Source organism: Podarcis raffonei, chromosome 17, assembly GCF_027172205.1.
Source record: "Podarcis raffonei isolate rPodRaf1 chromosome 17, rPodRaf1.pri, whole genome shotgun sequence".
In the NCBI taxonomy this organism is placed as follows: domain Eukaryota; kingdom Metazoa; phylum Chordata; class Lepidosauria; order Squamata; family Lacertidae; genus Podarcis; species Podarcis raffonei.
Window position 1 is genome coordinate 5459983 of NC_070618.1, and position 26107 is coordinate 5486089.

Genomic DNA, 26107 nt, shown 5'->3' on the forward strand with positions numbered 1-26107 from the left:
AATGCCAGCAGAGTAGGGTGGCACTTCCTGTTTCTCATCAGGCAACAAAACAGGACACATTGCCCCAGCTATGCATTTTTTGATTGGTGCAGGGATGTGGAATCTGCAGTCCTCCAGGTGTTGCTGAGTTACAACTGCCATCATTTCCAGCCATTGGCCATGACAGTTGGGGCTGATGGAAGTTGTCAGAGTCCAACAGCATCTGAAGGGTCCCATGTTCTTCATCCTTGAAGTAGAGAAAAGTGTTGCCTTGCTTGAAGGCCATAAAAATGTTCAATCAAACTCATCCATTTGTGCTGTCTGTCCAAACTGACTGCGTCTCATTGGCTCCCGGCTCTTCTATTACCTAAGCACTGTTAAAGGTAAGGGGTAAAGGGACCCCTGACCATTAGGTCCAGTCATGGTCGACTCTGGGGTTGCGGCGCTCATCTCGCTTTATTGGCCAAGGGAGCCGGTGTACAGCTTCTGGGTCATGTGGCCAGCATGACTAAGCCGCTTCTGGCGAACCAGAGCAGCGCACGGAAACACCATTTACCTTCCCGCTGGAGTGGTACCTATTTATCTACTTGCACTCTGACGTGCTTTCGAACTGCTAGGTTGGCAGGAGCAGGGACCGAGCAATGGGAGCTCACCCCGTTGCGGGGATTTGAACCGCCGACCTTCTGATCAGCAAGTCCTAGGCTCTGTGGTTTAACCCACAGCGCCACCCGCATCCCTATTCTGCTTCAAAAATTGCTTCAGTTGCAATGTTACACCACTTCTTCTTCTTCTTCAACAGGTCGGAAGCAGGTGCGCCAACTCTAGGGGGCAGAGGTGTCACCATCCCCCTCAATATTCAGGGGGCTGAGCCCCCTGCTAAGAATTAGTGAGGGAGCAGAAGACGCCGAACCGCCAAGTGAAGTGTGGCACGGCATCGACAGAAGGCTGGCCTGGCTAGCGAGGGGTTGGGAGATGCTGAGGGACTGGCATGGCCTGCCATGAGGTTACGCTGGCCTGCACAGCATCTCTTGACACCACTCAGGCCAGGCCAGTACAGTTTTCTGCTAGGCCGTGCCGGTCCAGCCTGCAGGACATTGGAAGACATGTGTGACGTCACACGATGTGACACACACATGACGTGTGCTGTCCTGCTCCCATCTTGGGGGCAACCCAGCACCTGTGGTTAGAAGCAAATTGGAAAATTCAGTTAGGATCCCGGGTCAACTTCTTGCTTTTTTTGCTGGGAGAAGGGCCAGAGCATTCTCAGGTGGCTGATTTTAGGTGTTCAGAAAACAGCAGCAAATTGTTACATATGTCGTTTATTCTCCTTGTATTTGTACTCTTGGAAAGAGAGGCGGTTGGGGGATTTTCTGCCTCGGGTGCCAAAATAACTCGGCTGGCCTTGGGTACTATGGCAACTTGACTTGTTGGCGAGGAGAGGGTGTGTGTGTGTGCGCGTTCCCTTTGTTTTTTTCCGCACCCGGCTGCAAAATGTCCTTGAACTGGACCTGAGGGTGGTTTAGGAGAAGCGAGGCAGACAGTGGAGTTTGTGGGCACAGCTGAATAGAGACGCTGCACTGTTTTCGGCGTTGGATTTGTATTTGATAGGAAGTGGAGCCCTCTACAGACTCTGGATGCGAATGGGCTTCCTTTGAGGGATGTGTTCACCTGCTTACTAATGCTTCACCTCAGCAAGGGCAGCGAAACAGTCAGTTTGTTCCAGAACAGCCTTTTCCCTAAGGCGGCGAGGACGTACTGTGCTGAGTGGGGAGGCATTCGGTAGCATCCCCGGCAATTGAGCTTAACGAAGGGGAGTGTGGTGTTTTTAGAGTGTGACTGATGTGTTGTGCATTTAATAAGTCCCAGCACATCCTGTTGGAAGGTGATGGGACAAAACCGCTGACAGATTTATTTTCCAGGATCAGATGGCTCCATTATTAATCACAGAAGGTACATACCAAGGGAAGGAATGAGATGAAAGATAAAAATAATCTGGATTGGGAACCGATAGAGCTTCTTTTACCTTTCTCTCTTTTTTTCAGTTTTCAACTGTTAAATGAAAAGTAATTTTGGATAAGAGCTTGCCTATATTTTGCAGCAGGTTTCCAATATATATTTTAATATGTTGGCTATGGTTCAGAGTATGTGCAGAACCGGTTGATAGCTGAAGCAGACAAAGCTCACAAGTGTATTGTGCATCAGTCTTCCCCCCTTGCACTGGTGAACCTCAAGTAACAGCAGCATGTTATCTTTAGCAATTTTATTTACTTAAAAGGTGTTACATATGGCCTAATCATCAAAATTTCTAAGCGGTTTACATGAACCATGAAATATACATTAACTTTACTGAGAGAATCAGATGCTAAAAACAAGCTCACCTTAAAAAATGTTCAAAATGAAAACAGCAGTTTTAAAACATGCATTATATAATGAAATTACGTATTAAAACACGTGTATGGCTAGGCTTGCTTAAACAAAATACATTTTAGCTGGCGCTGAAAACAATATAGCATATCAATGGGAATGGAATTCCAAAGTGTAGGTCCTACCACAATGAATATTTGATTATTTAGAAGTTTTCCCATATTCCTTTACTTAGCCGGTATTTATTTATTACATTTTTATCTCCACTCCTTAACTGCCTTTAGTACAAAATGGTCTTTTAGTCCCTTCCCTGCCATGATCTGGTCTGCTCTTCACACAGACTCCCAGTTAAGGTTTTAGCCTGAATGTCTGCCTGTTAAATGTGTAGCAAGGTTAAATGAATAATAATCATGTTTTCCTTTTAAACCTGTCTACCCTCAAGTCCCTTCCTAAACCTGAAATAGCACTGATCTTTCTGTTTCTGATATGATGCTCCTTTGTATGTAAGCAGTGTGCTTAGTTTGGCTCATGACTACAAGCAAGCAAAAAGCAAAATGTGAACTTGCACTGGTTTCCTCCGCCTTGGGGTGCAGACCTATGAAAGTTGAAAGGAGAGTTGGGGTGCGGGTGCTGCTCTAGGAGCAGAAGTTCAGACCTGATCCTGCCTGCCTTAAAGAGGTGGGGATTTTCATTGTGAACCTTTGCAACCCCCATGCCTAACCTACATTTCTGTCACAGCAGCATCACATCCTGCAGCTACATACATGAATTTTTAAATATTGTGTCAGAGGAAATTAGATGAGTTTGTGTTAGTACAAATCTCCTTCCACTTTTTTTTGAGAGTGATAGCATGTGAGCAGAAGGGGTCAGGACGGAACGTCTCTATTAGTAAAGATTTGTTGCTTGTTATGGACTTATGCTGTGATGGGGAACTTGTGACTAACAACAACAACAACAACAATAATATCAATATGCCACCCATCTGGCTGGGCTGCCCCAGCCACTCTGGGTGGCTTCCAACAAAAACACAGTAAGACATCAAACATTAAAAACTTCCCTATACAGGGCTGCCTTCAGGTGTCTTCTGAAAGTCAGATAGCTGTTTATTTCCTTGACATCTGATGGGAGGGTGTTCCACAGGGCGGGTGCTGAGAAGGCCCTGGTTGGGTTGCAACTGCCATCATTCATGACCATAGGCCATGTTGGCCGAGGCTCATGGGAGCTGCAGTCTAACAGCATCTCAAAGACCACAGGTCCCTGTGCCTGGATGAATGCAAAACATCAGGGATGACTCTGGCTTTTTAAGACCCTTGGATGGCTTACAGCACAATTCTAATTGCGTGGCCAGGCACCACAACCCCTGCTACCCCATCTCTGACCACACCCTAGTCAAGACACATACTTTGGGGTCAAGTAAGGCCACAACATTATGGATTATTGATTACAGATGTGCCTGGGCAGGCCGCAGGCCTGGGCGTCCTCTTATATACCTGCTGGGATTGACAAGGCATCTGACCCTCACCTGAATCTCATAGCTCTCCTGTAGCTGCCTCTGATTCGTTATCATTTAACTCTTGGGGGAAATAATTAGCATCACACGTCATGTGCATGGAAGTTGCCAAAGCAATTAACCAACTAGAAGGATTACTGTTAATAGCACCAGTTTTCCTATAACTTGATATTGTTGGATAGTTTTGATGAGCAGCAAAAGCATTTTTAGTTTGCTTTCTGTTGCCACCCTGGAACTTTTCTTTATTAGTGCCACTTTGCTTTGTATGATTCCTTGCAAATGAAGGAAAACAACTTTTCTGCTTGTATATGTTGATAATATAATTTTGGTTACTGAGGACAAACAAGATTATACAAAACCAAGACTGGGTGCAGGCCTGGCCAGGACATAGGCATTCTGACTGTGACAAAGGTGACCTGTGGGCTTGCTTGCTTGATTAACAGCTGTTCAGATACACTGAAACAGAAGTGTATCTGAAGAAGTATCTGAAGAAGTGTGCATGCACACGAAAACTCATACCAATAACAAACTTAGTTGGTTTCTAATGTGCTACTGAGAGGAATTTTTTTATTTTGTTTCGACTACGGCAGACCAACACGGCTACCTACCTGTAACCAGGTAAGTAGGGTTAGGATTGCAACCTTAGCCTAAGACGTTCAATTGTTGATGGAGAAATAAGCAATGGTATGATCAGGACATGCAGAGTGGAAGTATGGCTCAGCATCCCTGCACATGTTCTGCTTCTGATCTTAATACAGTGGTACCTCAGTTTAAGAACAGCCCTGTTTACGAACTATTCAGTTTACGAACTCTGCAAAACCGGAAGTAGTGTCCCAGTTTGAGAACTTTACCTCAGTCTAAGAACGGAAGTCGAATGGTGGAAGGGCACCGGCAATGGGAGGCCTCATTAGGGAAAGCACGCCTCAGTCTAAGAACGGTTTTGGTTTAAGAACAGACTTCTGGAATGGATTCAGTTCGTAAACCGAGGTACGACTGTAGTGTGCTTTGTGGATCCCTGGCTGGATCCTGCTACACCAAGTGGGAACAAGGCGATGGCACTAGCTTTTGGTTCTGGACTCAGCTTTGGTACAAGCCAGGAGCTTAAAGTATGATATGAAGTTGGAAGTTCTGAAGCAAATAGCCATAATATCCTAGTCTGAACACAATGGGAAACAATGGTTAATTAGACACTCCCTGGTCTAACTGTGGGATGTGAAAGTGGAGAAGTGAATGGGATCCATGCATGAACGAAAGGTTTGTGCATATCTCAGCTGAATCACAACCAGGTCATTCTCTCTCAGCACAACCTACCTCACAGGGCTGTTGTGAGAATAAAAAAGGGGGATAATCATGCCGACTTCGGAGGAGAGGAAGGTTATACAGGGTGAGTCTTTTAAAAGAGGCCCCGTGGAACATGTGTGCTCTGTACCCATGGGGCCTCTTTTAAAGGACTCACCCTGTACAGTCATACCTCGAGTTGAATGTGCTTCGGGTTGAGCATGTTCGAGTTGCGCTCCGCGGCAACCCGGAAGTAATGGTGCGCGTTACTTCCGTGTTTCGCCGCTCGCGCATGAGCAGATGCTCAAAACAACAACACACACATGCGCGGAAGTGGCGAAACGCAACCCGCGCACGCGGAGACGCGCCATCGCGTCTTGCATTCCATTCGGGATGCAAATGGGGCTCTGAAACAGATCCCATTCGCATCCCGAGGTACCACTATATATGTAATAATTTAACTAACTAGAAAAATAAAACACACTTGTGTCGCTGCAAAAAAAAAGGTAAAAAACCGCCAATCCTCTTTTCATTTTTGCTTTTCTCCCATACCAAAAAGACCAAAGTTTTCGGCCTACAAAGAAAATGGTGCCCTTGCTTGAGCACTCAGAAGAATTTCCTTGAACATCTCTAAGGCTTTATGCGCCCTCTAATTGGAAAACACAAATCATATAAACTAAACAGTTTGTGACCTGGGGTAAACTATATTATTATTTTTGTGTGTGCAAAAGATGGCAAAATATGAAAGAAAAACAACACGCGATTGAAGTGAAGATGAAAGCTCCTTTATTGTCCTGGCAAGGTATGAAATATCCAATATGTAAAGTTTGAGCAAACTTCAAAAAAGATTCATGTTGCAAAAACTAAGGTGTTAAAACAGGAGGGGGAAATGGCAAATTGTTCCTGCATGAAAAGATTCTACAACTCCTTTCATTCTGAAATTACTTTGGCAAGTAATTCTGTGGATCAAAGCTGCATTCCACATATGCTCCTCCATTAATGAGGTGCTTGGAGTATAATTACTCATACCTTTTCCCTCTCTTAACAGCTGAGCGGAAGCGTTCTCTAGGCAAAGACTACCATCCCCTTTGTCTGAAGTGCTACCACTGCAAACGGCAGCTCAGCCCTGGCCAGCACGCTGAGGTAGGAAACAAACCATCACCCCATCTGTCTGCTTCAGTGACTTGCTACACCCTGACAGCAATCTGTCTCTCCCGGAGGAGGGCTCCGCTTCCAAAGGCCTGCCTGGGATTTAGTTGCTGCCACCAAAGGCTGCTTAGAAGTGCTTTAATGTGATGGCTGGGGAGACAGGAAGGAGGATGCACAGGCTATGGTTACTTGGAAACTGGGGAAATGCCTGCCAAGGGTACACGTGTGTGCAGAGGGAAGATATTCCAAGGCTCCCAGTGTGTATGGGCATGCAATGGGTCTCCCTAGAGAGGTGGGCGAATCGGTGAATTCCAGTCTCTCCTTTCTCCAATCTCAAATTGAGTTTGGCACATTTCCACAAATATTTGTTTTTTCAAAGGTCCTCAAATCAGATTTGTCTGCCACATCTCTTCTTAATGGACACACATTTCTGCCTAATATCCATGCTTTTGCAAGCAATTTCCCTTAATATTGCATGTTATGCTCACCAGCGTGTGAATTTTTATGTAGATTTACCCATAATAAATGCATGCGTTCTTGAACACATTTTTGGAAGTTTGACGAACTCCATCGCAAAATTCGGATCGGTGAGAATTTTGAAGGACAGCTGCGCTTCATTTTGCACTTGGTTTTTGGTACTGTGAATTAGGTAGGTTTGCATTAAAATGTGGACCAAACAGAACTTCTCCCCCCATCCTTACCTCTGTACATAGGGACACAAGAAGCTGCCTCATAATGAGCCTGACTTGTAGTCCATCTCAGATTGGGGTCTCTCTCAGCCCTGCCTGGTAGATGATTCTGGGACCTTCTGCACAAAGTCATGATGTAGGCAGCCCCAGAGTTTCTTGTCAGGTTTGGCCCAGGCCATACAATTATGGCAGGTGGGTTTTGCCTCCCACTGTAGTTTATAGGAGAAAGGAAAAGGATGACTCTGGGATCCCATCAGGGTGAAACCTAAGTCTGCCCTTTGACCCCCCATCACTAGTTGGCCATGACTGGTGCCTAGTATTGGAAGCAAGGAAGTTTCAAAGGGAAATGGGCATGGAGCTCAAACAGGGATCTGTAATCCCAGCAAGAGGCAAACAGAGATTAAGATGCTTATACCTTCACTGCCAGCCCCTCTGCTTCCTGTTCATCATTGCTCACAGCTCGATCTTCTCTGACTTCTTCCCTTCCTGCCCTTCCTTCCCTCAAGGGAACCCCTGATAAGGAAGCTTTTTGGCAGCCAAACAAGAACTTCTGTACCAACTCTGGACTTTCTACCTGGACCACTGAGGGCTTTATTCTTGAGGTCCAGAGAGTGAAAGAGGAGAACTTGAGATCTGAGGCAGGACTTGGGATGTTATCAGAGAAGTTATTGGGAAAGAGGGCCATTTGAGAAGTTCATGAGATGAGGTGCCTCAGGACTATAGCAGTAGTACTGAGGTTTTCACTGGGATCTATGACACGTTCAGAAGAGGTCTCCCTAGGGTTTATTCTGGTTGGGTGGGATCCTGACATCCGTACTTCAATGGAGGCCAAAGTGTTGTTCTCTCTTAAGTACGCTCCAGATTGTGTCCTATTCCTTTTGTCTCATAGACAAAAGAAGCTGTTGAGTTTGGAGGTTTCCCCCATCTGCTTAGCCCCATCTTATCATTTCAGTCAGGAAGCCCCTTTCTTGCACAGAGACTAGCTAAAAGACTTGCCAAGTCTGTCGGGTTTCCAAGATGAATCTCTGAGCACCATGACGCGTCGAAAAAATGTAATATTGGCCATGGCATCAATGAAAAGAGAAAGGGTGCACAGAATGAGTTCCAATGAGTACAAACTGCCTGCAAGACAACCCTAAACCATAGCTGTAAACTTACAGATTTGAAAATGAGGGACCAGCAGCCTTGAAAATAAGGGATCAGCAGCCAAAATAAGGGATTTTCCCAGCACAGGTATGTTCAACTTCTGAGCCCCTCCGAGCCAAAGGCAGAAAGCCCAGCCAGCAGCCAAACGAAGCCTCAATCGGTGATTCCCACAGCGCAGCAACCCGGCAAAGGGGATGCAGCAAGGAAAACCACCGTCACCTCTCCGCTGGGAAGCGCTGAGCAAAGGCGAGTCCCCAGGCAACCCGGCCGATTTGATCGGCACAAGGCATGCAAGCTCCACCCCCCAGTCGTTCTTAGACTCCTTATTGGGTGAGCAATGCAGCCAAGCAACACAGTTGGAGCCTCCCTCCTCCCTGGCCGGCAAGGAGGGAGGGAGGGAGAGGAGCTGCTTCCTTTGAAACCCGGGAAATTTAAGGGACATCATCAATAAGGGACAGCAGCGGGACACAGTGCTGGGATAAGGGACTTTCCCACCAAATAAGGGACAGTTGACAGCTATGCCCTAAACCAGTGTTCCTCAACCTGATGTGTGCTAGATATTTTGGTCTACAACACTTGACAGTCCTGGTCAGCATGGCCAATGGTCCGGGGTGATTGGAAGTGTAGTGCAAAATATATAGAGGGCACCAGGTTGGCCATGGCTGCTCTTAGTATCTTCTTTCTAAATTACCCGGTTGGGTTGGAGGCATAGACAGAGGAACATGGGAAGCCACATTACATCAAGTTGGTCATGGGTCCATTTAGCTCAATATTGTCAGCTCTGACTGGCAGTGGCTCTCCAGGGTTTCAGACAGGGAGTCTTACTGTGATGGCCTGGGAATCTGATTCAGAGGCTGAACCGGAGGAATCCCAGCCTGCACAGGAGTCCCCGCCTCCAGGGCCGGCTGAGCCGGGGCAGGGGCTTGAACCTGAAGGGCCCTCACCTGTGCCGGATCCTCAGGAGCAGACACCAGCTGAATCTGCTCTGGCTCCTGAGGTGATGGAGGACCCATTGCCTGCAGGTGCTCCTCTCCCAGCCCTGTCAGGGGTGAGGTTGCCTCTGGGTCTGGTAACCCTCCAGCCTCTCCTGAGCTGCAGAGGCTCAGGGCAGAGAGGCGGAGGGAACTAAGTGCTCACAGGAGGAGTGCTCGCCTTAAGGCCAGGAGAGGCGAGTCACCTGTGGGCTGGGACTGCCCCTGGCCTCAGAGGAGATAAAGGCCAGTCAGCCCAGTCCCAGGTTGCGGGAGCAACATCGCTGGTAACCTGTTCCTGCCAGCACCCTGACCTGCTCTCCTGAGTTCCTGACCACGCCCGACTCCTCGCTTTGGACCTCGCTTCACCCCTGACGGACAGCCTCCTTACCCTCGACCTAGGACCGGACTTAGACCACGCCGCACGGTAACACCCCCCCCCCGGGACCAGCACACTTACCCACCTCAACCAGGGGATGTTACGGATTGAACCTGGGACCTCTTCCTGCAGTCATTGCAGCAGACACGGGTCAGTGATAACATTATGAAGTTCAGACGCAGCTGACTTGGAGACATCTGTGCAGAAATTTTAGTCGAGCAGTAAAGTATTATCTCTAAATCACTTGAAGTCAGGAGGGTAGATAACGACCAAGAAACATTCTCATTCCGATTCGGGAAAGGGACCTGCGAAGCAATGGCTTTCCTGTGCTCAGAAATGGAAAAGAGAATCGATTCTAATACGGTTCTTCCAGGGCAAGCCCAAAGCAAGAGATTTCAGCTTACCATCGCTGCAAAGTGGTTTCCCGAAGAATGTCTGATCCAGTTTTGTTGCATTAAATCGAGTTATCTTCATGGGGATGTATGAAAAATTCATTGTATATGGAACAGCACTAATATTTGCACAGCATGTGCCACAGGATGAGGGGGAAAATACTGAGCATCTTTTCAGCCACATCTGAAATCTTTGGGGGAATCAAGTCATGCAGCATAAAAACTTACATTTGCAGGATCATTTCCCGAGATTGTATACCCTCCCCGGATTTTTTTTCTGCACCATTGAGCTCTAGATTTAAAAAATACAGGACTACTATACATGATCTAACAAGCATCAGTTTGTTTAGAGAGGTCTGAGGATGCACAAAGTGCAGTAGATGGTTCTCTTCACTACGATTGTTTATTACATTCGCCTTTTTAATATGCTGGTGTTGGCAGTATGGGGTTTGGTAAGGAATGTCCAAGAGGGACACAGGTGGCGCTGTGGTCTAAACCACTGAGCCTCTTGGGCTTGCCGATCAGAAGGCTGGCGGTTTGAATCCTCGTGACGGGGTGAGCTCCCGTTGCTCTGTCCCAGCTCCTGCCAACCTAGCAGTTCAAAAGCACGCCAAAAAAGTGCAAGTAGATAAATAGGTATCACTGTGGTGGGAAGGTAAACAGCATTTCCATGCGCTGCTCTGGTTTCGCCAGAAGTAGCTTAGTCATGCTGGCCACATGACCGAAAAAAATTTCTGCAGACAAATGCCGGCTCCCTCAGCCAGTAAAGCAAGATGAGTGTCACAACCCCAGAGGAGTCTGCGACTGGACTTAACTCTCAGGGGTCCTTTACCTTTAAGGAATGACCAGGATTCAAAGAGGTCCGTGCCCATTCCCAAAGAAGGTTAATAAGTTTGCAGGATTTTACTAATTTTGCTTCCACTGCAGAAGCCTCTTGTGTTGTCTTGGTTGCTGACCTTTGTGAATTGTTTGGGAGAAATTATTCCTTTCAACCTGCTATTTGTATCCAGAAGAAATCCCCTATGGGCACCCAGTAGAAGATTTCTTCCCAAAACAAAAAGCACTTTCAGAGAAGGGGAGGGGGAGGGGAGGGTTGAACTTTCCTGCCCTCCAGCCGACATCCACTAATGATCAGCACCCACCCCCCAAAAAACATTTGTGTCAATTAGGGATGGAAGGTTCTATCATTCTGGTTCTCTCAGTTTCTCATTTTTCCAATCTTCAATTCCGTTCTCCACATTTTGCAGCAATTTGTGAATTTTTCATTTGTAAAATCCTCATGAAAATCCATCTGCATGAATTTCTCCTAACAAATATATTTTATATGCTGTTATGATGGAAGTGCACATTTTTTTGCAAGCAATTCCCCCCAATATAACACATTTTTGTATGCTATTTTTCACCAATATGTTCACTTTTATGCACCTTTTCACTCAGTATATGCATTTTTGTGAACCTTCGCTGGTTGGGGAATCGCACCCCAAAATCTGGATGAGCGCAAATTTCAAAGGATGGCTGTGCTGCAGCTGACATGTTCTTTCAGAATGGCAGTGCAAAATTTGGATGAGTGCAAATGTTAAAAGATACATAGCTGTGTTTCAGTTCTCATATTGTTCTGGAAACTGCAAAGGTTAACACCATGGCTGGTTTAGGTCAGTGCAGGGAAAGAGCCTTCTTTGAGGCCCTGGAGAGCCAGTCACAGTAGATAACAAGAGTCTGCATCAGTCTGATGTAACGTATCCTCGTATGCCTTGTCTCACAGGGTGGGGAGAGCAAGGCCAAAATTTCTCTCTCTCTCTCTCTCTCTCTCTCTCTCTCTCTCTCTCACACACACACACACACACACACACACACACACACACCCCACCCTCATGCTGACTTTCCAAAGCCTGTTAAGTGAGGCACCGGTTTTTGGGAAGGAGGCACGATGCTCTTGCATGATCCTAAAGCCCTCACACCTCCTTCCCAAAATCCAGCACCTCCCTTACCTGGCTTTGAGACTGTCTTAATTGACTCAGCCTTGTAGAATATTGCATAATTATATAGTGCTGTTGAGCATGTGAAGAGTGCCTCTTCCTCACCATTGTGGGAAATCTGAGACATAATCTGGGATGAAGAGGCAAAGCTTGCAGGCTGCTCAGATCTTATTACTTCAAGTCAGGCTTCAGTCCTGGCTATTCTCCATTTATAAATTAACCTCTACACGCTGCCGGTGGAGGTACCATTCTAGTGAACAGAGTGTGACATGTCAATGAGCATCCAAGTCAGGCTGCCCCAAAGCGTTCCAGCTTTGGAGAACAGGCTGACCTCTGGGTGGGGTTGCTCTGTAGGTACCCAAAGAGCATTTCTGATGTCATCATTGGCCATGCTAAGTGCAGACTAGGGATGAAAGGACCTGTCAATCTTGGTTCTCTCGGTTTCTCATTTTTTCACACCTCAACTGTAGTTTGCCATAATTCCATAGCAATTTGCAATTTAAGAAAAAATCATGGAAGTTCACCAGCATTTTCATTTCAATATTCTCCTAATAAACATTTTGGTATGCAGTTTTGATAAATGCAATTTTGCAAGCAACTCCTCCTAATATAATGCAACATAATGCAACTTTCCCTGATATATTCATTTTCATGTGCACATTCCCCTAATAGAATAATAATAATAATAATAATAATAATAATAATAATAATTTTTATTTATACCCCGCCCTCCCCAGCCAAGGCCGGGCTCAGAGCGGCTAATATATGCAACCTTCGCTGGCTGGAGAACAGCACCACAAAATCTGGATAAGTGCAAATTTCAAAGGATGCCTATCAAGTGCAAACTTAACAGGTTCATGCCCTCCAACATTTCTCCGATGAAATTAGGGACGTCCCATTCCATAATGATATTTATACCCCACACATCTTACTGGGCTGCCCCAGCCACTCTGAGCAGCTGCCAACAAATATAAAAACATAATAAAACATTAAACATTTTAAAAAACTTTCCTATACAGGATTGCCTTCAGATGGCTCGGGGGTTGGATAACTCCACACCCTCCAACATTTCTCCAATGAAAATAGGGACATCCTAAGGAAAAGCGGGACATTCCAGGATCAAATCAGAAACTGGGATGGCTTCTCTAAATTAGAGAAAATAGGAGCACTTGGAGGGTCTGTTGGTTAACCTTTAAATGTGACCTGTATCACATTTCTTCCCTGTCCCTAGTGCAGAACAAGCCCTTCTTTGAATAAAAAGCAAAGCGAAGTATGGAATAATGGCAAGTTATTAACTATGATCTCTCAGTGAAGGCTGTGAGAGCTTCCCACACTCCATTCTGCCATTAAGCCCTCATCCTGCCCTCCTGTGTAACAGCCATGTGTTTTACTCTGCATGATCACACCCACATCTTTGCCAGAGTTTAAATCCCATTAACAGGAACATTTGGGGGAGGCATAATGACATGCATTGTAATAGTTTTAGAGTCAAGGTATGTTTTGAATGATTGGGGGGGGGGCATTAATAATATGAAAGGGTAGGGGGCTGACTCTTCTACTCATTGACTGTTAGAAGGGTCCTACTGCATATACCTCGTGCAGACGCTATAAATAATTTTCTATTAGCACCTGGCTTAAGGTTAATAGTTAGGCTTCAAGGAGAAAATGACCTGGCTGGATTTAAACATTTCTGGGGTAGCAACAGGCAATCCAAACTTGCAAAGCAATTTTCAGCGGGTATTGAGTTATTGAAAGGGAGAAAAATAATTCCATATGCAATGTGTATCTTATATGTAACATTTTCAATTAAATTGATTTATAAGAACGTAGGGAGTTGCCTAAAACAGAACCAGAGCAACAGCCTATTTTGTCTATAGCAGACTTTAGGCTTGTCAGATCCCAGGGTTCTAGTAAAACAGAAACCAAAACCGGAAAGGATCTGCCAATTAGAGACAGGTGTAAAAGGCATGTTGTCCATCTCGAGAGACAATGGAGTGCACCTCCGGGGGTGAAGTCAAACCACTGTGTTAGCAGCTCCGAAGTGACCTTCCATGGTGTGCAAGCCTGGGCAATGTGTGTGGAGGTCCTGGGCTGCAAAGACAGCAGACTTCCCTCCCCGCTTCGCTGATGTTGTCCAAAGGAAAGCAGAGCAAGACGTTTGGCACCAGCTTGGCTGCAGGAGTTGCAGGAAGGAGGTGTACACAGCACCATCCAACCATCTTAGGGACACCATCTGTGTAGGGTTTCCTCCTTACCTTTCCCTTCTCCCGAAGATATCCTTCAAGGCAGCAGAAGCACACACACAGTTCCATTTTATATTGTCACTGTCACTGTCAGAAGCTCCCATGCAGAAAACTGCTGAACTTTGGATAACATTCAGCTTGACATCTTTTCTCTCTCTGCTTTAAATCTCGGCTCTAAATCAACATCTTTCATAAAGCCTTTCTTAAATCACCAGGGATTCACCTGTTCTGTGCTAATTTCGCTCCTGCCTCACATCTGATACATCTAGGGATGCCTGAGGAATTAAATTTCTGTGATTTCCAGTGTGAACTAACCTGATCCGCACCTCCTGGACTAGTGTGCAGATCAGAATGTAATTATCCTTCAGATTGTGCACCCCTCCAAATCGTGTGACGCTGTTCGCAGTTTTTTTAAAAAAGGTATTAAAATGCATATTTTACTATAAAATGCATTTAGAAATGCATACACTGAGATGAAATATGGATTTAAGTGTGGATTTTTTTAGTTAAAAAAGTGCAGATTAATACAGAAACGGGATGGAACAGACTTATGAATCAACACATAGGAAAATGACATAAGCTCGAAATAGGCTAGTATGCCCATTCCTAGGCAACTTTGCATAATGGTTCCCACCCACGCGATAGGAAGTTGCAAGGGCAGCCTGTTGCAGTCTAGTGAGGAGTTATGGTGCCTTTTATAACTAGCTATTTATTCACAAATGTACAGGCCAAGGTGACACAAATCACGCATGTGCCCTGGTATAATTAGTCCCAACCATATCAGTCTACCTCCCCAGTATCCCACAATTTCCTGCGGCTTAGCAATATTGCTGGAACAGTTCCCAGGCTTGAGCTGCTTTGACCCTCTGTTGCTGGCAATCAAATACTAAAAGCATTCTTCCAGCCCAGGTGGGTTTGAGCAGCCAGTGGCCATCAACAACTGGGAAGCAGGATCCTATCACCTTCCAGCAAGTTCCCATCAAGGGGGGGCAGCAACCTCCGCATCAGGCTGTGTCTTGTACAATAGCCTCCATGGCATTAGCGACATGTAAGTGCCCCTAGCAAATCTGGGAGAACTAATCTTTCTTCTGTTCTACTTTCACAGCATGACGACAAACCTTACTGCACCCACTGCTACCTTCAGCGCTTTGGACCCAGAGGTAAACTCCTATCCCATTAACCAGTTGTCCTGCACGCGCAGAGAAGAGCTACAATTCTCAGAGTCAATTCCTCTTCACAGAGAACTCTGGCAATTGTATCTTTGGGAAGGGAATTGGGGTCTCCTAACAACTCTTAAACCACAGAGCCTAGGACTTGCCAATCAAAAGGTCGGGGGTTCGAATCCCCACAATGGGGTGAGCTCCCGTTGCTCGGTCCCTGCTCCTGCCAACCTAGCAGTTCGAAAGTACATCAAAGTGCAAGTAGATAAATAGGCACTGCTCTGGCAGGAAGGTAAACGGCGTTGGCCTGGAGGCGAGCACTTCTCCTGAGGGAACTTAGTTCCCTCCGCCTCTCTGCCCTGAGCCTCTGCAGCTCAGGAGAGGCTGGAGGGTTACTGGACCCAGAGGCAACCTCAGCTTCCCCTGACGGGGCTGAGAGTGGAGCACCTGCAGGCAATGGGTCCTCCATCGCCTCAGGAGCCAGAGCAGACTCAGCTGGTCCCTGCACCTGAGGATCCAGCACAGGTGAGGACCCTTCAGGCTCAGGCCCCAGCCCCAGCTCAGCTGGTTCTGGAGGCGGGGACTCCTGTGCAGGCTGGGATTCCTCAGGTTCAGCCTCCGAGTCCAAATCCCAGGCCATCACACCTGGGCAGCACGGGCATATATGCTCCGTCGCCGTGCTATTTACCTCTCATATATTCCTTGAGAGAGAGCAAGGAGGTTGTGTGAAGACCTGCCATGCAATGATGTTCTGTCATCAATTGAACTAGCTGTATGTAACTCTTGATGATGACGTGCAATTCCCAGCTGAGGCAACTCGCTGTTGTGCAAACTAGAGCTGGGTCAGGGCAAAGAGAAAACACAACACCAAATTAAATCCACAATCTTCCTGCAACGAGTCATTTGGGATTTTCTCAGAATGACCATCAGAGAGACCTGCTAGCAATTTGTGCTTGTGGGATGATTCAGGTGATCGGGCCATCGCATACCCACGCCAGATGGAAAGATTGGCTTGCACAGATTGAAATAAACCCCCATTTATCTTTGCATCATCAACTCCCCTGCCAAACGGACTATATAGGACTTTTATTGAAAGATACTACTATACATTTAAAGTGCACGACTACCCCTAAAGAAAGGGACGCGGGTGGCGCTGTGGGTTAAACCACAGAGCCTAGGGCTTGCTGATCAGAAGGACGGCGGTTCGAATCCCCGCTCTGGGTGAGCTCCCGTTGGTCGGTCCCTGCTCCTGCCAACCTAGCAGTTCGAAAGCACATCAAAGTGCATGTAGATAAATAGGTACCGCTCCGGCAGGAAGGTAAACGGCATTTCCGTGTGCTGCTCTGGTTTGCCAGAAGCAGCTTAGTCATGCTGGCCACATGACCCGGAAGCTGTATGCTGGCTCCCTTGACCAATAAAGCGAGATGAGTGTAGCAGGCCCAAAGCCATCCGCAACTGGACTTAATGGTCAGGGGTCCCTTTACCTTTACCCCTAAAGAATCCTGGGAACGTTTTTGTTAAGGGTGCTGGGAGTCATAGCTCCGTGAGGGTGTGAACCACAGTTCCCAGGACGAAATGTGCTTTGAGGTATTGTATGTACACAGCTTATAAACCACTCAGCGTTTTAATCTGTCCCTAGCTGCTTCCGTGAAAGTTCAGCCTCTTGCTTCAGGGAAACTTTTGGGGTGTGTGGCAAGAAAAAGGCGCTTGGTTTCACTTGCCTCAGCTTGGCCAGAAGCCAGCCTTCGCTCTGTGCCTGGCATCTGGCATAAAGGGGTGAGAAAGGTGAAAAGGAACGAGCTGCTAATTCCCTCTCCCTTCAGACACGGTGGGCCTGCCACTTAGTCAGCAAGCCTTTTCCTCGCTGCAGCCAAGTGGAACATAATACCATATGTTGCTCTCCAATTATGGCGGTGGGAGAGCCCAGCTCTCTCTCAGGAGGGAAGAGGTCTAGAGCAGTTCCGTTCTTCTGCTTGGTATCCATCTGGAGCAGGGGGCAGGGGCAGGAAAGACACTCCGATGACCCAATAGGTAAACTGCTGTGTATGTAACACACCTTTTTTTCTTTAATACCTTGGTAAGCCTAGGATTTGCCGATCAGAAGGTTGGTGGTTCAAATCCCTGCGATGGGGTGAGCTCCCATTGCTCGGTCCCTGCTCCTGCCAACCTAGCAGTTCAAAAGCATGTCAAAGTGCAAGTAGATAAATAGGTACCGCTCCGGCGGGAAGGTAAATGGCGTTTCCGTGTGCTGCTCTGGTTCTCCAGAAGCGGCTTAGTCATGCTCGCCACATGACCCGGAAGCTATACGCCGGCTCCCTCAGCCAATAAAGCGAGATGAGCACCGCAACCCCAGAGTCGGTCACGACTGGACCTAATGGTCAGGGGTCCCTTTACCTTTACTTAAATCCTTTTAAGAACCTGATTCTGGCTTCTTGTAAAGAGTCAAGTTTGGCATCTGATCATTCAGAATATGGTGGAACAGTGAGAATAAACATGGAAGGGCCTGGAGTGAGTTTCATTTAATCGTATGGTAAACCTAAATTATCTTGGGCCCTTTTATACTGTCTTTGTCATCATTGTTTCAGAATTAGGTCCTTCTACTTTCTGCTCTCCATGACCCCTGACTGGGTTTGCATCCAGGTTTCTAAAGCAGCAAATTAAATTTCCAAGGACTTGGATTAGCATGCACATTTGTAATGCCTAGGTCTGGATTTTGATCTTGTGTTCAAGGTCAAGGCTTGTTTCATGGTTGAAATATTTATACCCCTTCTCTCAATTGCTATTTTTGTGTCAGCTATGTGAGGTTGGTTGCATTGACTTCAGAGATCATAGATGTCTGTTCAGGGTCATTATCCTGAGTTAACAACCCTTGTTTAAACAAGAAAGAAGCCTCCTTTGGGTTGCTGCTGAGGTCCATTTGCTTCCAGTCTTGATTCATTGTGTTCCTGCACTAAGTTCTGAACTCCATCCAGCATATCAGACCAATATAGGAAGTTGTGTTACATTAAATCTTACCATTGGTTCATCTAGCTGTCTACGCTCACTGACAGCAGCTCTCTAAGGTTTCTGACAGAGGTTTCTCCCATTCCTACCTGGAGACAGGTAAACTGAATTTGGGGCCTTCTCATGCAAAGCTCCACCACTGAGCTACAGCCCAACATCTGCTGGTAGAACTGTTTCTGGACTGTGTTATTTCTGGTTTGTTTTTTTTAATAAATTTTTATTAATTTTCCAACACATATTAAATAACAATACAAGACAATACAAAAACAAACACACATATAAACATGTATAATTTCTTAACCTTCTTTTCCTTAAACCTTCTTTCAACGACTTCCCCATACCTCCTTTTTCTGCATCCTTGTTTTAAATTTTTCCAGCAACCTCTAATTTTATTTACTTATGGCACTTCCTTTAAGTCCTTTTTCCCATATCCAATTGTTTATCGCTGCAATTCTATTTTGCATTACTCAAAACATTTTAGCACTCATTAATTTTACAACAGTTCTTAAGGTAAACTTTAAATTTCTTCCAGTCTTCTTCCACCGTCTCTTTCCCTTGGTCTCGGATTCTGCCGGTCATCTCAGCCAGTCCCATGTAGTCAATCACCTTCGTCTGCCATTCTTCCAGTGTGGGTAGTTCTTGTGTCTTCCAGTACTTTGCTAAAAGTACTCTTGCTGCTGTTGTCGCATACATAAAAAACATCCTATCTTTCTTTGACACCAATTGGCCTACCATGCCCAAGAGAAAGGCCTCTGGTTTCTTCGCGAAAGTGCATTTAAGCACCTTTTTCATTTCATTATAGATCCTTTCCCAGAAAGCCTTAATCTTTGGGCATGTCCACCAAAGGTGATAAAAAGTACCTTCAGTTTCATTACATTTCCAACATTTGTTATTGGGCAAATGGTAAATTTTTGCAAGCTTGACTGGGGTCATGTACCACCTATAAATCATTTTCATAATATTCTCTCTTAAAGCATTACATGCCGTAAACTTTATACCGGTGGTCCATAACTGTTCCCAGTCTGCAAACATAATGTCATGTCCAATGTCCTGTGCCCATTTGATCATAGCTGATTTTACCATCTCATCCTGTGTATTCCATTTCAACAGCAAGTTATACATTCTTGACAGGTTCTTAGTACTGGGTTCCAAAAGCTCTGTTTCTAATTTCGACCTTTCCACCTGAAAGCCAATTTTCCTGTCCATGGACTGTGTTATTTCTGGCTGCAAGTGGGGACTGCATTACTGCATTCTTTTATTTAAAAACTCCCTGCACATAGAAAGCTAAGTAATAAGTATTCTTGCCCATCTTCCTTCTTGACTTGAAGACCTACACCTGCAGGCTGAAGTAATGGTTTTCAGGATCACTGAGTGTGGTCCATGTGGTGGGCTGTTTGCTAAAGAGCCTTGAGATTCAGTGTTCCACCATACCTGTATATAGGATGTTCTCTTTAGCTATCATGGCTAATGCCTGTTAATAGACCTGTTCTCTGTTAATTTGTCTAATTTTCTCACAGTGCAGCATACAAACATTAAATACCAGTATATATTATAAATAAATTCCTCAGATTCCAATATGCCAATTAGACAAAACAATAACTAGACCTATTTTACAAAATCCCCCCAAAAATGAATCAAGACAGCGAGCCAATTTTCATTTGCTGGGTCTTGGTGTTGTTTGCACTGTTTCACCGGGACCATCACTGTGTGCTTGGATTACATTCGTTGGCCGAAACATCTTGCCTCGGTCTTAGGCTTCTTATATTGGCACAATGTATAACATTATGCAATGTGAGCATAATCCTTTGCAGTCTCCCATAGGTGTATAAACCGGGATCAGATTGTGGCTTCATATGTCAAACGATATAAATAATACTGGAGCTTATGTTCATTTCGGTTTCTCGTGAGACCTGGAAGTTCAGCTGAGTCCAGGTTTTAATTGAACACTTTGGCAATGCTTCTGCAAAACTCTGAGCAGGTTTAATTTCCTGGCAGGAGAAATCTTTGATAAGGATTTCAAAGGAAGAGCTGCAGATTAGGCTTGCGCACCATGTTCTACAGCATGCATCTGTGTTTTTAATTATCCGACTTTTGAATGTGAGTTTTGCTTGAGAGAGAGAGAGAGAGAGAGAGAGAGAGAGGAAGTAAAATACGATTTTTCTCCCACAACGTTTTCTAAAATGTTTTCTTTTTAATTTGCAAAGGAACAAGACCATCAACCACCCGCTCGTCCTTTGGGGCATCGCCTTCTCCTAAGGTTCCAGCAGAAATCCGAAAGGGCTCATAGATGTCTTTCCTTGCTTATGCTGTAGAAGTAGCAATTTATAAAGTGATGTCAGCTGAAAAAGGGTGTTGCTTGAACATAACTAATAATCTAAACAAGGTCAGACAGCTTCCGTAATAGAGTTCACCCTACCTCTGGCTAACATAGCAGCTGTGATAAATATATTGTAGCAGGTTAATAGTGAACATTGTTGAAATGTATAAATGCTTGCAAAGCACCTGTAGCTTTATTTAGACTAAGATATGTGCCTATTTTGTTATATGTTGGTACTGAATAATAAAGCACTTGTGAACACCTGCATTTTGCAGTTTTGTGTCCTTCATTCAGCAACGCATCATGTAAGCCAGGGAAACCAAAAGTTGAATTAATGTCCTCATTACAGACCCACAACCAAAGATATAATTGAACTGGCTCAACATCATAAGCAACACAAACTGTCACTTAGAAATATTCAGAGGGACAGCAGTGAAACCCTGTGCAAATTAGAAGTATCTCACACAAACAGCCACTTCAGATTTGCAAATGAGTCTTTCATTCGTTGATGTAATAAAATATATGCTAGAGGATCGAACAATGACTATCAAAATAATCATATGCTCCAGCATTTCATTTTGCAAAACTGGAAGCTCTGTCATGCCTTGACCACTTCTTGATACTAAGATATGGGTCGAGAGAATGCGGTTTGAACTTTTGTGTTTATTCGACACAGATGTGGGCCAGTGATGTGTTTATGTGGTGACTTCAACAGAGATATGGAATAGGGAGAAGTACAGAACAGCTGGTGGAAAAGTACATGTGGCCAAAGGAACATTTTGATTGCTGCAGGCAATACAGGCCAGTGTTATCTGCACAGCCATGCCTACCTTGTGTGGGACAGATATGCAGTCCGAAATAGCTCAAAATAGCTCAACCGAGACACACATAGCAGCCTTCGCAACTCCTGTGAGAGTATTCTGCCCATCTTCATCTTGAGAAGCCACCTGCAAGACTGAGAGTTAGTGAGAATTGTAAAAAGCAAGCCTGCACCCCCCAATGTTGTCAGTGAGACAACCACAAGCTGAACTGAGCAACAGACAACAGAAACAACAAGATCAGCAACTGCCCTGCCTAGTGTGAGCAAGGTAAATAGTACTCTTTCCGAAATCATAGAATTCTTGAGTTGGAAGGGACACCAAGAGTCATCTAGTCCATGCCCTGCAATGCAGGAATCTCAACTAAAGCATCCATGACAGGTGGCCATCCAACCTCTGCTTAAAAACCTCCAAGGAAGAACAGCTTAATGTCTCTCATTGGAGTCTGTTCCACTGTCAAACAGCTCTTACCATCAGAAAGTTCTTCTGATGTTTTTTCAGCATCTCTTCTCTTGTAAAGTTGACGCGATTGGTTTGAGTCCTACCCTCCAGAGCAGGAGAAAACAAGCTTGCTCCATCTTCCATGTGATTGCCCTTTAAATATTTGAAGATGGCTATCCCCCTCTTTTCTAGGCCAAACATACGCAGCTCCTTCAACCATTCCTCATAAGGCTTAGTCTCCTGACTCTTGATCATCTTGATTGCCCTCCTCTGCACATGTTCCAGTTTTTCAATATCTTTCTTAACTTGTGGCAGCCAGAAATGGACACAGTACTCCACATGTGGTCTGATCAAAGCAGAATAGAGTGGTACTATTACATCTCTTGATCTGGACACTATACTTCTGTTGATACAGCCTAGAATAGCATTAGCTTTTTTTACTGCTGCATCACACTGTTGACATGCTAAGCTTGTGGTCTACTACAACCCCTAGATCCTTTCCACATGTACTACTGGCAAACTAGCGATTCACCCATCCTATATTTGTGCAGCTGGTCTTCCTGCCTAGATCCTTTTGTCATTCTTATTTCCACTTTCCCTAATCAGCCTTCCTAGTTATCCAAAAGTACACATCTGGACCTTCCCTCAACCATATGACCTTCTGAAAATGTGTGGTGCTCAGTTTTCAGACCTGTAAGATGCCTGGCTTTGGATGTTTCTGTGGCTCATATTTGAGACAAGTACCTGCTGGGCTAAGGACAGAGGAAAGTAAATACCACAACTGCTTACAAAATAGTCATAATAGGTTTTTAAATGGATCCTTCAAGACACTGTAAAAACACCGTGAAATATTAAAGCTGTTGTTATCGCTTCTGTAACCATAATAGCTAAATTATGACACACCATAACTTGTGGGGGGAATTATTGAAAGCATTCTTCTAAGGTGCTATTCTTCAAGGAGAGAATCTATTATGGTGACACAATAATTTTCTGTGGGTAATTTACTTCAGTGATTAAACAACAGTAATTTATTTTATTGTGGAGTGTACCTGGGGTTGAGCCAAGCCACAAAACCTGCCAGCAAGTCAGTCAACTGAGCCTAAAGGAGCATGAATATGAGCAGCACATTTTTACAAAATAAGTAATTAGGTTTTCACTGCCACACCTAGAAGTTGCATGGAAGTGAACAGGACTGGTCTTCAGTTTCACCTGAAATTGCAAGCTCACCTGCAGCAGACCTGGAAGCACCATCTCAAACGTGGGCTAACTCCTTGTGATAATGAACACAGGAAGGTAAACAAAACAGGCCGCCTGAGAATGAAGAAGAATGTATCAGAATCCTCAGAAGAACCCCAAGGTTTGCAGAAGTACCAAAACAAAAAAACAACCAAAACCCCAACCCAATTCTTCATTGAATTAAAAAAGAACTAAGGTGGCAAGAAAAAATATCCCCCCAAAACCCTTCTCAGTGAGGACTAGAATGTTGTGAGCCTGTTGAAAACAAACATAAAACAGAGGGGGTAAAATGCCCTGGCTGGAACAGGAGCACTCCTGTAAGGATGGAAGGAGGATATACTGCAACATTTTATTGCATTACAAAAAGAGAGAGATTTGCACAACTATTGCACATGCTGATTTACAGTGGTACATCAGGCTACAGACGCTTCAAGTTACAAACTCCGCTAACCCAGAAATAGTACCTCGGGTTAAGAACTTTGCTTCAGGATGAGAACAGAAATCGTGCTCCGGCAGTGTGGCGGCAGCAGGAGGCCCCATTAGCTAAAGTGGTACCTCAGGTTGTGAACAGTTTCAGGTTAAGAACGGACCTCCAGAATGACCGCTCCCCGCTTAAAATGGGGGGCACCCTTTGCGTGGACGTGTGCAGCCCCTAGATCTGGAGCGGCTCCAACAGCATAGGCTTGGCTTTGCCTTCCCTCAGGTGGGATACCTGGAGGTCTCCGCCTACCTCAGTCAGTTGTCCAATCCCACCTGGGGGAAGCGTTGCCAAGGAGACCAGGCCAGGTAGGGGAGGGACTACCTGCCCACACAATAGAGGGAGGATCTTACCTGGGAATCCTCACTTGGCTCCAGAGCTTCTTCGGGAAGGACGTCGCTGGACTTCCTCGCTCCAAAGGTAAGCCTGGGGCCTTTTGGCCTCCCTGTCCATCCCCCCCCCCCGCGACAGGGTTCCCAAAACACCCCAGTATCATGATTTTCTGGTCCGAACTTCTGCCACGCTTGCACTGGCGTGGCAACATCAAACCCACTAGACTTAATTACACTGTGGAAAAAATCAATAGGGCAGTGCGCTCTGCAACCACTCGCATGGGAGGTCGGGTCGTGAAACACCTCAACATTAAAGTTTACATGCAGGAGCTATTTCAGCCCGATGGCGTGCACCTATCGGACCTTGGTAACGAGCGTTGGCTGAGCGACATCAGGCATGGCCTGACTGACTGGTTGGAGGATGGCAAAGGCACTTTTCAGATGTAGGTAGTCTTGGCGGCGAGACCGCAATCTTTGCGGTCTCGGGTGGCGGTATCAGGCCTTGGACGGAATCCTTTAGTCCATCTTCCTCTTTGCGGCGGCGATACCAGGGTTCCCCGTTAAAGGGGTTTCTGAAGGGAGGCTTTGGCCGTGCGCCGAAAGGTTGTCATTGCTCTCTCCTGCGGCGGCGGCGTAACAGGGGCGGCTATCTCTGCTTGAACATATGTTCTCCAGAGCCGGCCCATCCCCCCCACACACACTGGATAACCCTGATGCTCCCTAGGTCCCCGGCTGGGGACTGGGGAGGGAGAACGCCCAATGCCTGAGCCAAGGTCTACCCACATTTGAAATTCAATAAAGTTGTGGCCAATTTAATCCCATAGCACGTTGTCTTGAGTCGTTATTCCACATGGCGGGGGGGCCGCTCGGGATCTGGGGGACTCCGTCTGTCCACGCAATGAATTAAATTCTTAACCTGAGGTACCACTGTATACTGTATGTAATGTAAGTGCAATAGAAGGTGCTCCACTTTTTGTTTTGAAATACCTTGAGAATTTCATCAAAAAAATTCTCTCCTGTATGATCATTTTAAAAAGCGTTTCCTTTGCTCGTTGATAATGATTGGTGAGAAAGTGTAAAATGTTTTCAGTACAGGGCTACGTTTAACAGCAAAGACTTGTTTTACCTTCTCCTTTCCATCTCACTCCTTCTACAGGGCTACAAGTTACAGAGGATGTGAGCTCCACTTCTTATGTCACCTGCTAAAAGGAAGAATGGCTTAGACTCATGGCTCAAAGCGGGTTGTACGGAAAGGTGGGATGCAATCTCACTCTTTTTTAGATGGTTCTTGAGCCACTCCACTTGTCAATGGATGTCAAAAAATCCCAGGATGTTGTACAGAGCAGAGTTATGCAGCGGTTTTTTGGGTTGTTGTTTTTTTAAGTCAGTCAATCCAGGTCAGGGCTTCTTGTTGAACTGAGAGGGGCAAACACTTGCAAGGATGGCTGTTTGTTACCTTCAGCAGTTGAAAACCCAAACCCAATAGAGTCTGTGTTGAGCTTAAATCTTGGAAGGAAGGAGGTGGCTGTCCAGCCAAGTGCTTGCCTTCTTGCTGCACAACTGCCATTTACCTGGTCAGAGCTAGAAGGTGGAAATAGGCCCCCTACAGTAATGCTAGGGACGCGGGTGGCGCTGTGGGTTAAACCACAGAGCCTAGGACTTGCCGATCAGAAGGTCAGCGGTTCAAATCCCCGCAGCGGGGGTGAGCTCCCGTTGCTCAGTCCCTGTTCCTGCCAACCTAGCAGTTCGAAAGCACGTCAAAGTGCAAGTAGATAAATAGGTACTGCTCCGGCGGGAAGGTAAAGGGTGTTTCCGTGCGCTGCTCTGGTTCGCCAGAAGCGGCTTAGTCATGCTGGCCACATGACCCGGCTCCCTCGGCCAATAAAGCGAGATGAGCGCCGCAACCCTAGAGTCGGCCACGACTGGACCTAATGGTCAGGGGTCCCTTTACCTTTACCTTACTGTAATGCTGTTCTTTTCATGGTAAGAAAAACTGACTAATTTCAAAATACGAAGGTACTAATTCAACTTTCTTAACAAGCAGTTCAGAGGGATATAAGAACAGTCAGAGGACCATGGGCTAAATTGAGTCTGGACAAATTTGAAATGAAATCGTCCCATTTCTTCCACCATCACCTTTGAACACTGCTTAAACCTGTCTCCCTTGTGCAGTATAAGACTCAGTAGCCAAGCAATTCGTTTTAACAAGGAATATTATGCCGTGTTAACAAGATTAGGGGAAAGGA

The 26107-nt window shown here is 45.7% G+C and overlaps 1 protein-coding gene across 1 annotated transcript in view; it reads left to right on the forward strand.

Annotated features, from left to right (window-relative positions):
* LOC128404650 (cysteine-rich protein 1-like) overlaps positions 1–20823 on the forward strand; it is a 32811-nt gene extending 11988 nt beyond the window's left edge. The window contains exons 2-4 of the mRNA XM_053370407.1: positions 6180–6274; positions 15182–15236; positions 20444–20823. Of these exons, the coding sequence (XP_053226382.1) occupies positions 6180–6274; positions 15182–15236; positions 20444–20526 (233 nt within the window). The 3' untranslated portion in view covers positions 20527–20823. The remainder of the gene's footprint in view (positions 1–6179; positions 6275–15181; positions 15237–20443) is intronic.
* The last annotated feature ends 5284 nt before the right edge of the window (positions 20824–26107 follow it).